Source organism: Galleria mellonella, unplaced genomic scaffold, assembly GCF_026898425.1.
Source record: "Galleria mellonella isolate WM207_F2 unplaced genomic scaffold, CSIRO_AGI_GalMel_v1 utg28, whole genome shotgun sequence".
In the NCBI taxonomy this organism is placed as follows: domain Eukaryota; kingdom Metazoa; phylum Arthropoda; class Insecta; order Lepidoptera; family Pyralidae; genus Galleria; species Galleria mellonella.
Window position 1 is genome coordinate 1,726,941 of NW_026442064.1, and position 12,254 is coordinate 1,739,194.

At 33.9% G+C, this 12,254-nt stretch overlaps 2 protein-coding genes across 2 annotated transcripts; one reads left to right on the top strand and one right to left on the bottom strand.

Annotated features, from left to right (window-relative positions):
• LOC113520665 (macrophage migration inhibitory factor homolog) lies at positions 1–4,498 on the bottom strand. Its single transcript, XM_026906065.3, has 3 exons — positions 4,339–4,498; positions 1,444–1,619; positions 1–688 (listed from the first exon to the last, which is right to left on the bottom strand). Exons 1-3 carry the CDS (start codon positions 4,444–4,446, stop codon positions 622–624), a joined length of 351 nt encoding a protein of 116 aa, XP_026761866.1. The 5' UTR covers positions 4,447–4,498; the 3' UTR covers positions 1–621.
• Positions 4,499–7,118: 2,620 nt separating this feature from the next.
• LOC128200806 (uncharacterized) lies at positions 7,119–10,290 on the top strand. Its single transcript, XM_052895432.1, has 2 exons — positions 7,119–8,666; positions 9,427–10,290. Exons 1-2 carry the CDS (start codon positions 7,317–7,319, stop codon positions 9,439–9,441), a joined length of 1,365 nt encoding a protein of 454 aa, XP_052751392.1. The 5' UTR covers positions 7,119–7,316; the 3' UTR covers positions 9,442–10,290.
• Positions 10,291–12,254: the final 1,964 nt, after the last annotated feature.

Genomic DNA, 12,254 nt, shown 5'->3' on the forward strand with positions numbered 1-12,254 from the left:
AATAGTGAAATATATTTTTATTTTACAATAATAGTTTGTCATTGCATGATTCAGAATTTGACACAAGATATGTGTTACATAGAATGGATGATTGTTTTAGTGTTAATGATTATTTTTAACAGACACTTTAAACAGTTTCATTGTGTAGAGAATGCTTTTGATGCAAACTCCACTCAGGGCATGAATGGATAACAGTTAATGATTGGAGGGAAAGGGATTGTTCGTAATGGAGACTGAGAATCCCATTGCTAGCAATATACCCAACCAGGTCGACCTCTTCGCGGAAACTATCATGGTTAATTCCTGATGAATTCATCATGATGGGCTGACTGGTCTGTTTTCATTCTCATCTATCACCCTTCACTGGTGCTCCGCCAGCGTATCCCGTTAGCGCAGGCGGGGTTACCATACCATTTTCACCCATCAAAAAAAACAGTTAATGATTATTTATTAGGCATATAAAACTATTGTCCTTCTCGAGTACAAATTAATAAAAAAACTATTACGGAATCCAACAATACAAGACCATTTATTAGACGAGAATCTGTTCGTTTTATTTTCATATTTCCTTATATTCTTGTTTATAACGCAATAAATGATATTGATAAAGCAACATTTTTTTTATTCAATCGTAACACCACCTTTTCCTACGTTGTAACCTTTGAGATCGTAGAAGGATAAGAAGAACCTGAAAAATAGAAATTAATTCATATATATATATATTTATTATTTGTATAAGTTTCATTTATCTACATCTACACTAATATTATGAAGAGGAAAGATTTGTATTTTCGTGTGTATGTATGTTTGTAATGAATAAACTCAAAAACTAATTTGCCGATTTCAAAAATTCTTTCACCATTAGAAAGCTACATTCACCCTGAGTAACATAGGCTATATTTATTGCTAGAAAAGGTTAGGGATCCTTACTAAAACTTTAGTAACGTAACTCAAGGTGTAAAAAAATGCTATAAAATATCTTTCGTTGTGTGCGCTGCGGAAACTATTGGTGATAGAACAAAGGTATGTTCTACAATATTAAAGAAAATATCGATAACTACAAAAAAACTTTGCAATACTATATGTCCAACTGTTATCGTTATGTCACAATAACCACTTTTTAAAATGTTGCAAAAGTGTCCACCCGTGCAAAGCCGGGACGGGCCACTAGTTAGATAGATAGATACTCTTTATTATTTCGTCCAAAAGATTACTACAAGGTACAGAGGAATAACACCTGAGTCCTCAGGAATGGCAATGCATGGGGGGTATCATGGGCGAAACAGTATACTCTGTTATGTCCATGGTACTGCTCATGTCAATAGGTGACGGTTACCACTTTCCATCAGGTAGACCGTTAGCTTGTTTGCCATTCTAATTTGTATAAAAAGAACCTCCTTTTTTGAAGTCGGGTAAAAGTAATGAAATTTCTACAACACTGACCTATTTGGTGAAATTCCTAATTCCCTTTCGACAAACGCGGAGACTTCCTTCACGATGAGTTTGTTTTCAACAGGTCCGAGGTTTCCGATGGACTCCAGGGTGGCGACTGCGCCAGGCGATGTAGATTCGCCTCCGAACGTTACTTGGCAATCTCCCGATATGACACACAGGAATTTCTGCAATATTTTTTTCAAATATCATACAAATTTATGAATTAATGGTTTATTTTCTCACTCACAAAAGGTAGTAAAAACTATTTGAGGTACAATTAAATATGTGTGAACAATTTTGTGAGAGACCGGTGCCTGCAGTAGGTTTCATTATGTATTTGTTTTTTATACCATTGAGGTGGCAAACAAGCCCAACTGATGGTAAGCAGTTACCGTAGCCTATAGACGCCTGCAATACCAGAGGCATTACACGCGCATTGCCGACCCTGAAGAAACCTCTTTACCCCCCTTTTGAAGAACCCCATGCTGTAGTCTCTTGGGAAAACCTTGGCAGGGAGCTCATTCCATACCCTGAGTGTTCGTGATATAATATAGTAAATTACGAGTACATATATAATCTGACGGCCCACCTGATGGAAAGTGGTAATCGTCACCTATTGACATGAGCAGTACCTTGGACATAACAGAGTATACTGTTTCGCCCATGATACCCCCCATGCGTTACCATTCCTGAGGACTCAGGTGTTATTCCTCTGTACCCAGTAAATTCACGCCATATCCCACTCTTCAAACTATCATCTTAAAAAAGAGCTATATCTTCAAATATGTTCACTACAATAGCTAAATTTGATAAATAGCAATGACAATATTAAAACCCAAACAAAACACGTTTAACGTAAGCGAATATCTTATCTATTATATGTACATTATGTAACCATAAGATTATATGTACTATTTTTATTTGCCAAGTCGCTACAAAGACGTCCAAGGTTATAAAATTCTAGCGGATTTTGTTTACTTTACAATTTGTTTTAAAGGCGCTCGATACGTACAATTTGCAGATTCAAACTAGCCGCTTTAACATGGCTTTCTTGGGGGGAAAGGGATTGTTAGTAATAAAGACTAAGAATCCCATTGCTAACAATATACCCAGCCAGGTCGGTCTCCGCGCGGTACCCCCTGGAAACTATCATGGTTAATTCATCATGTTGGGCTAACTGGCCTGTTTTCATTTTCATCTATCACCCTTCACTGGTGCCCCGCCAGCGTATCCCGTTAGCGCAGGCGGCGTTACCATTCCATTTTCACCCATAAAAAAAACATGGCTTTCTTTTATTTTTGGCTTTCCCTAAGAACAAGGAATTACATAGAAGGAGTGATAAAATAAAAACTGTAAATCATATGATTGCCTCCTTTCTTCTTATGCAAATATAATTAGTAAAAAGAGAACGAAAGATACACCATCAGTTGCTATTTTTCTTAGTTCATAGCAGGCTAGTGTATAGAAAATGTTTATGTAAAATTTTTGCTCAAACTGATATGTCAATTGTTTATCAATACCAAATTTTACATTACTAGATTATATATTCGACACAGTTTATGTAGAAAGTATGCAAGCAAGTTGTATCTGAATTTGGCAGGGTTATACGGCCAATAAAACCAAGTGACATATCTTGATGAATTTGATTTCTACGGACTAGTCAAAAGGCAGATCCGCTTTTATATGTCTATCCCTCTCTTACGCATTAGCAATGCCGTAAACACAACGAGCAACACTCTATTCTATTCCGTAATCAATGGCTTTGGCATTTCGCAAGAAAAAAAAATACAGTAAATTAGTCATTTTGACAAAACACAAACATCGTATTGACTAAAGACTAGGCAGCATGGTCTCCGACCTTAGCCTGTTCCACAACGGAACAAACGTACTAAAAAAAAAAATCGTATTGAAAATATTTAAATTTAGAATACAGAATTGTTCGCAATAAGCAGTATTTTGCTTCACAAAGAAGAAACAATGGTTACAATAATCACGAATTTAATATAGACAAGATTTAAATTGCTAAAATTAGCTTATTATTGCTTAACTTTTTAACCCAAATAATTGGTTCTATCATAATTGAATTCGAAAAATTTTTGTGACGCACAATCTTTAGGTATTCCGACAAAGAAAATATATTCGTATATTTGTTTATTTCATTTATACAGCTGTCCACTAAAATAACGTATTAAGAAGTACTTGAAAATAGAAACCGAATGTGGAACAAAGAATTTAAATTTAGAATGTTTTAAAATTTCCAATCACAGGTTGAAATTTACAGGGTACAGAGGAATAACACCTGAGTCCTCGGGAATGGCAACGCATGGGGGGTATCATGGGTGAAACAGTATACTCTGTTATGTCCATGCTACTGCTCATGTCTATAGGCGACGGTTACCGGTTGCCATCAGGTTGACCGTCAGCTAGTTTGCCATTATAAGTTGAATAAAAAAAATACTAGCGACCCGTCCCGGCTTCGCATGGGTGCAATGCTGACACTACTCATAAATAACGCCGCCAGCCCCCCGGCCGGTACCGCCGCAATCGAATTTTAAATCTGTAATATCTTCGAAAATTTTCATTTAAATTACATACTGCAACCAGGACCATATTACCATTATAGTACCATAGACATAACAGAGTATACTGTTTCGTCTACGATAGCACCCATGCGTTCTTGATGTTATTCCTCTGTACCTTGTAAATTCACGCTATATCCCACCCTTCAAACCGAAACACAGCCATGCAAACACAACTGCTTCACGGTAGAAACACGAATGGGACAAAGGTGCTCAAGCAATCGATTTTTGTACAAAGTCTCTCTCTGGTAAATATAAATACAACAGAAACAGCAATTTAAAACGTTCAAAACGAGTAAATGCTCAGCAATACTGTGGTACTCACATCGACAGGCTTGTTCACCACCCTCGACAGCAGTGGTAGGATTTTGTCGACAAAATCGGCAGGTATCCTGCTCTTTGGGATATTAGTTAAAATCTTGAGGCACGGCATTGTGTACTCCTCGCAGAACGAGTGACAAATGTGTCCAAACGACCGCCACCACGATTACAGAGCTGTTGAATTGATAACACATATCAATAACAATTGTCAAGTCTATACGGGTTATCGTATTGTATAATGCATGATAATGGTATGGTAACCCCGTCAGCGCGGGGGGGAAGGGATTGTTAGCAATGGAGCTCGACATTGCTAGCAATATGCTCTATCAGGTCGATTCGTTCCCTCTGGAAACGATCATGAACAATTCTTGTTGAATTCGTCACGATGGGCTAACTTGCTTCATCCTCACCTATCATCCCTCACTGGTGCCCCGCCGGTGTATACCAATGGCGCGGGTGGGGTTACCATTCCATTATCACCCATTAAAAAAAAACCGTCTGCGCTAACGGTATATGCTGGCGGGGCACCAGTGAGACATGACAAGTGAGATAAAAGAGTAGGGCCTCTAGACAAGTGAGAAGCGAATTCGTCGATGGAATCGACATCGTTAGCGAATCCGTGAGATAGAATGAGATAGCAATGCCAGATGACTCATTCAAAGAGAGCCAAGTCAGTTATATATATATATATATATATATATATATATATATATATATATATATATATATATATATCATGCAAAATATACGTATATGTACTAATATACGTATATAATCATCGTCATCATCATATCAGCCTTTAACTGTCCACTGCTGAACATTCCTTGGACGGGTGAAGGGCGGGGGGGGGGAGGGTTGCCACGCTTGGTAGGTGGATTGGCAACCGTAGTCAGATTTTATGTATTTAAAAAACGAACAGACTTTCGTGCCTCCTATCAAACTGTTTATAATTACTCCTCACCATCCAAAGGTTGCCTGCAAGAGATCGCTCTGAGCGATAAGGTCGCCCATTGTTTTCTTAGTGTAATATTTTCTTGTAATTATTTATATTAATATTAAATTTACTATTGCAATCTTATGGAGGAAACAATAAAGAGTATCTATCTATCTAGTAGTAGATAACGCCTAGTTTCGCTCGGTGGCGCGGTACATTACACATTGTCTCTAGGAAAAATATTTTTTTAATATTCATAAAGAAAACATTTAGAACTAAATTTATTAAAAATAGATAAATAATAGTATAAGTATCACGTGATAGTGTTGGTTGAAAGTTAATGTTGATAATTCAATGAAAATTTTACGTTTTATATTTGTGCAGAAACTGTGAGGAAATAACTAATTCTTGTAAATTTTGTTTATATGAGTACATTCTTTTAATAGTGACGAACACAAATCTATATACATTTTAAATATTTTTCATGTAGAATAGTGGTTATTTTTAAATTTATAAAGTTAACAGACTACCTACAAATTTTGTTTAAAAAACTCAAAGTTGGACTTTGGACTTTGTATACTCGTAACAAAATTCAACTTGTTATATTCAGCGACATCTTAATTCTGAAAGGGTTAAGGGAAGAATGAATATTATTTATACAAGATAATTACGCAGTCCTAATTTGGTAAAGGGCTAAGAACAATGTATGGTGATTAATGAGACCAATAATTTATTAAGAGTGACTATAAATACAGAATAAACTGTTTGCATCATAAATGCACACTTTTTCTCTGCGTTGATATACACTACCTCTCTGCTATTTATCTTGAGTTTCAGTAGGGAATATTTTATATTGTGCTAATAATAAAAACACTTAAGAATGGAAAATGAAAATGTAACCGTTAGAAAACAATTTAAACAAAATTCATTAAATGATATTTCCAGTAATGAATCTTCATTATTTGAAACAACGGCTGTGAGTTTACCAAATACATCATTTAATGACTCGCTGACAATGGCTGAGATACAGGAAAAAAATTATAAACTTAGAATGGACTTAAGCAGCGCTAACCTAGAAATAGAAAATTTAAACAGTGAAAATAGACATCTTCAATCTGAGCTGGAAAAGTGTCAGAAAATTATTGAAATGTACAAGAGGGTAGGTTTCTATAGCAACGATAACTTAAGTTCTGGAAAACAGGTATCCAACACTAAATATTTGACACCACTGAGGAAACGAAAACATAAACGTGTAAGGACTTCAAGTTTATCCACTCCAAACCAACGAAAGACGCTTACAGACACACCGTTTATCGATCAGAAACAGAGTCCAGTAAAACATGAAACGCGAAAATCACAAATCGATATCGACTTAACTGACGAAACCAATAAACCAAATTCCAGTATAAATAATACATGTCCTCCGATAACCGCCGCTTTGGACTTTGTCATCGCTGGCTCTGGCAGCAATATAGTTAATGAGCGAGAAGATTTGAAGAAGCGCCACGTTATCATAATAGCAGACCAGCAAGGAAGGTACTTGCAGAGTCATCTTCAAAAACTATTGGGTTCCAACTATAGTGTGTCCTGTTTTTGGAAACCAGGGGCTAAAATTAAAAATGTTCTTGATACAGAGACAAACTTGATCAAAAAATTAAATCGTAATGACTTTGTTATTGTCTTAGGAGGTACGAATGATGTGAACCCGTATGAATTTCGATTACGTATAAATATTTGGCTAGAAACTGTATCTAATACTAATGTATTAATCTCTGAAGTACCTTTTAATCACGTTCTAAATGAGAAAAAACTTAATAATGAATAGAAATTTATATGTGGTAAATATGAAAATGTAACGTATATTGACATGAACTATTCTCGACAACGGCTTTACAGGGCAAGCATTTCATTATTTGTGAGTAGGACTTTATTAAAAGATATTTTACAAATCGAATACAAAACAAATTTAATTAATTACCGACTTAAATTATTAAATAAACAATCAACAACTAGTGATAAGTATACACAAACCGAAGCGAACCATTTCAATGCCTGTGAGGTTAAAGAATATTCTCGTATTAATATGGACGCCAATCAGAATAACAATTATACTACTACAAACAATAATTTTCGCACCTAATCATATTAACATATTACATCAAAATATAAATGGCTTATTGGGAAAGTCAGATTGTCTATCTGTAGAGTTACATAATTTAGAGAACAAAAATGAAGCAATTGACGTAATTTGTATAACTGAACACAATATGATGAAAAGTGATACAAGCCTATTAAAAATACCCAATTATACATTAGTCACTCACTATTCTAGAGGTAACAGACATGGCGGATCGTGTATCTTGGTACGTAAGAATCACAGATACAAGGTTATGAATGAAATAGAGAGCTTAAGTATCAGTAATATTATCGAATGTACAGGGATGGAATTGACAGATTATAATATTTTAATTATATGCATTTACAGACCTCCAAAAGTGACCCAGGAATCTTATGAAACTTTCTTTGAAACTTTAAACAATTTATTAAGCATGTATTGCTTCAAAAAAAGAAAGATAGTGTTATGTGGAGACTTTAATATTGACATGTTGAAAGCCGATAAATATTCTTTCGAATTTAAACAGTTATTACAAGGATTCAACTTAAAGTTAGCAATCAACGATCCAACGCGTCTATGTAGTGGTACATGTATTGATAATTTTGGACATAATATGAAAGACTGTAAAACTCGAATACTTGAATTGGCTCTCTCAGACCACACAGCGCAATTATTGATGTGTCCGGTCTCAGAGAAGTTTGGTAACCCATATTGGTTTATAATGAAGCGTGATTATAGTAAAGAAAATATAGAAAAATTTAAGCATTGTCTAATGGCCATCCATTTCAAAGACGTATATAATACTAACAATCCAAATACTGCATTTAATAGTTTTTTTGATGAATTTAAGTTATTTTATGACATGTGTTTCCCATTGATGAGAATCAGAATGCGTTCTTATCAACGACCTAAATGGATTACAAAGGGTATTATAAAATGCTCTAGACAGAAAAGAAAACTGCTTTGGAAATACAGAAAAGATCCAAATCTTCTCAATAAAAAGTGCTTCAAAACCTATTCAAGTAGACTAAAAAATATAATGAAATTAACAAAAAAAGCACAAAACAATTACTTTATTAAGACATCTAAAAACAAAACGAAGGCCACCTGGACAATAATTAATGAATATAAAAATAAAACTAAGAATTATATAACACAAATTAACAACGATCACAAAAAAATAACTGATCCTAATAGAATAGCGGAATTATTTAATAATTTTTTTATTGAGCAAGTTAAACCGCATGATAATTTCAAAGCAAGAAATATGACATCGAATAATGTAAGTTCCTTATTCATAAGACCTACAAATCCAGATGAAATTTTGACAATAATAAGATCTTTAAAAGACACTAATAGCACTGGTTACGATGATATTACAACAAAAATTGTAAAAGAAGTAGCTACTCAGATAGCACCAATTTTGAGCTATATTATAAACTTATGTATTGAAAATGGAATTTTTCCCGATAAATTAAAAATAAGTATTATAAAACCTCTATATAAAAAAGCAGATCGCGAATGTATGTCATCGTATAGGCCAGTAGCACTTATACCTATATTTTCTAAAATAATTGAAAAGGTAATTTATAAAGCTCTTTATAATTTTCTAGAAAAATATAATTTATTGGTAGAGGAACAAGTTGGATTTAGAAAGAATAAAAATATAAATTTGGCTATATATAAATTTTTGAAAAAAATTGTAGACCACGTTGATAATAGGAAACCCGTCTGTGCTTTATATATGGACCTCTCAAAAGCATTTGACCATGTAGATCATGCGACCTTAATTGAGAAATTACACACATATGGTATCAGAGGGATTTCATTAGATTTCATTAAGTCATACCTAAGTGGTAGAACGCAAGCAACGCAAATCAACAGAATATGTCCAAAATCAAAAGTTGAAATTAATTTTATATCAGACTTCAAAGAAGTAAAATATGGCGTACCACAAGGAAGTATTTTGGGCCCATTATTGTTTCTGATATATATAAATGATATCCCAAATATAACTACTAACCCTATGATATTATTTGCAGATGATAGTACCGTAATATGTAGTGATGAGAATTCGAATGAACTTGAAATAAATATTAACAATACAATAAAAATATTAATAGACTGGCTAAAGGAAAATAATTTAAAGATAAACTTAGATAAAACACATTTTATGAATTTTAGTAATCGTCAAAATAATTTGACATCTTTTAATATCGATTTTAATGGAAAAAAAATAAATGAAGTGAAAATTACGAAATTTTTGGGATTAACGATTGATAATAACCTGACATGGAAACATCATATAGAAAATATTAATAGCAAAATAAACCAATTTTCATACGCATTACGCATGTTGTCTAAGATTGTTAATCAGACAGCGGTATTGACTGCATATCATGCATATGTTGAATCCTTACTAAGGTATGGTGTCATATTTTGGGGCAATTCGACATATAGAGATATAGTCTTCAAGACTCAGAAAAGGTGTATTAGATCTATGTGCAATTTGAAAAGAACTGATACATGTACGACTTCATTCAAAAGACTGAATATCCTGACTTTTCCAAGCCTTTATATTCTTGAAACAATGTTGTTTGTGAAAAAGAATAAACTTTTATTTGAAAAGTTAAAAAGTGACCGTAATACCGATAAAATTCGCGTTCAGCCTCACGTCACAGCATTATTTGATAAAAGTTTTTTCGGTATGGTCTCTAAAATATATAATAAATTCCCGAAAGCATTTAAGGAAATAAACAGTTTAAATGTATTTAAGAAAAAAGCAAAAGAATATTTGACAGCCAAATGTTACTATACGTTGCATGACTACTACAGTGATAAATATTAGACATGCAATTTAATTATTTTTATTGACATTTTTTACATTTTATTATTATTATTGACATTATTTTTATTATTATAAGTTATTATTACTATAATTTTAGATTGTACATGCCGATATGGTAGAATATGGAATAATGGACATGTAATTATTTTTTTCAACTAATGTATGGACCCATATTCGTGCAATAAATGATTTGATTTGATTTGATTTGATCTATTTAAATATAACAGAAATTCTTAATTTTGTTGCAACTTGTTTTACATATTGTTACATGTTTTACCGTACTGCTATGACCTTTGCAACTTCTTTTACATATTCACCGTACTGCTGTGACCTTTATACAATGATTGCATACCCAGGCACTTATCAAATGTCTGTCACGTGGACAGAACATTTATAGATAAACAATCGATAAATCTTACACGTTGTATAATCAACAAGTTAGGAAACTCACTAATCAATCGACCGTACAGTCAGCGCCGTAAATATATCACGCGGTGGACTAGCCAATCAGAATCTCTATCGAATCTCATATATCATACACCTAAAGTAATACAGTTGGGGGGGGGGGGGAAGGAATTGTTAGCAATGGAGTTTGACAGCCCCATTACTAGCGATATGTCATGTTAGGACGAGCTCCACGCGGTTCCCCCTGGAAACCATCGTGAACAATTCTTGTTGAATTCGTCACGATGGGCTAACTGACCCGCTTCACCTTTCCTCCTTCACTAGTGTCTCGCCGGTGTATACCAATAGCGCGGATGGTGTTACCATTTCATTATCACCCATTAAAAATAAAAATAAAACACCTTTATATGGAGCTGACTGTACCAAGATGAATCGAATCGTGTATATACTTGTACATCAATTTCTACACAAATTCACAGTGTCAGCGCTCGATTCTTACTTTTATTAAAGCATTATGTCTCAGTTTGGTGGAGTTATGTAATTGAACATTTAAATATAGGATTGAATGGCGACGGTGGAGCTTAGAATATTAATGATTACGTGGATGCGGTATCTATGTGCACACTCGTGTACAGACAGTCTACGATAACATGCCACGGCCTCACGAAATTTTAAGAATTTAACCCTTCTTTGCATAAATGGTGTAAATTTCCATCTTAATTTAATTTAAGTCGCTCGTATCTGGATACCTTTTTAATGTCCATTGCTGAAAAAAAAAGATAGCTGTCAAATTTATTTTTTTAACCATTTTTCCTTTAATTTTGCATATGAATTATGATCACCTTGATTTATTTTACCAATAAAAAAATTAAAAATGTGTGTGTAAAAATGTGTACAAAGTTTCAACCATAGTTTAAAATATTCTAAAGACCGGACCGCTACCGAAGACGTTTCCTCACAAATAAGTAATTTAAGATTGTGTTTCACAAACAAATCCAACTTCAATTGACACTAAACCAGTTACTTTGGTTTAAATATTCAACTAATGAACCGATTTTATAATATTTCTACATGACAAAATTGTCAGAAAATTATTTCAGATAAAAAATAAATTTTCCAACTGACGGAGTTATGATAACAAACTTAAAATAAATACAACTGAATTGAGAATCTCCAACTTTTTTAAGTTTTTTTTTTTCAATTATAATTAAGCGTTAATTAGTTACTTAAAAAATTGCCATGTGGTCCCAACTTTCAATGGATCACCGCTTCTTTTCCCGTGGGTGTCGTAAGAGGCGACTAAGGGAACTTAATAGACGAGTGTTAGGCAGCAGCGTCCCCTAATGACTAAATGCCGTTGCCAACCTGTCCGCCAAGCGTGGCAACTATTAACAACCTCTTCCAGGGGGGAGCCTATGTTCAGCAATGGACAGTCAATGGCTTATATGGATGATAAGTTTAAAAAATAAATAAACGTGTCGACTTAAGATCATGCCTTTCTTTTTTGGGTAAAAAAAAAAAAACAAGCTATGTCATATCCATACTAGCCCACCTCTATGGTACACGGCGCATAATTATCGGTGAATCTAAGTTGGCCATCTACAGATGTGAGGTGAT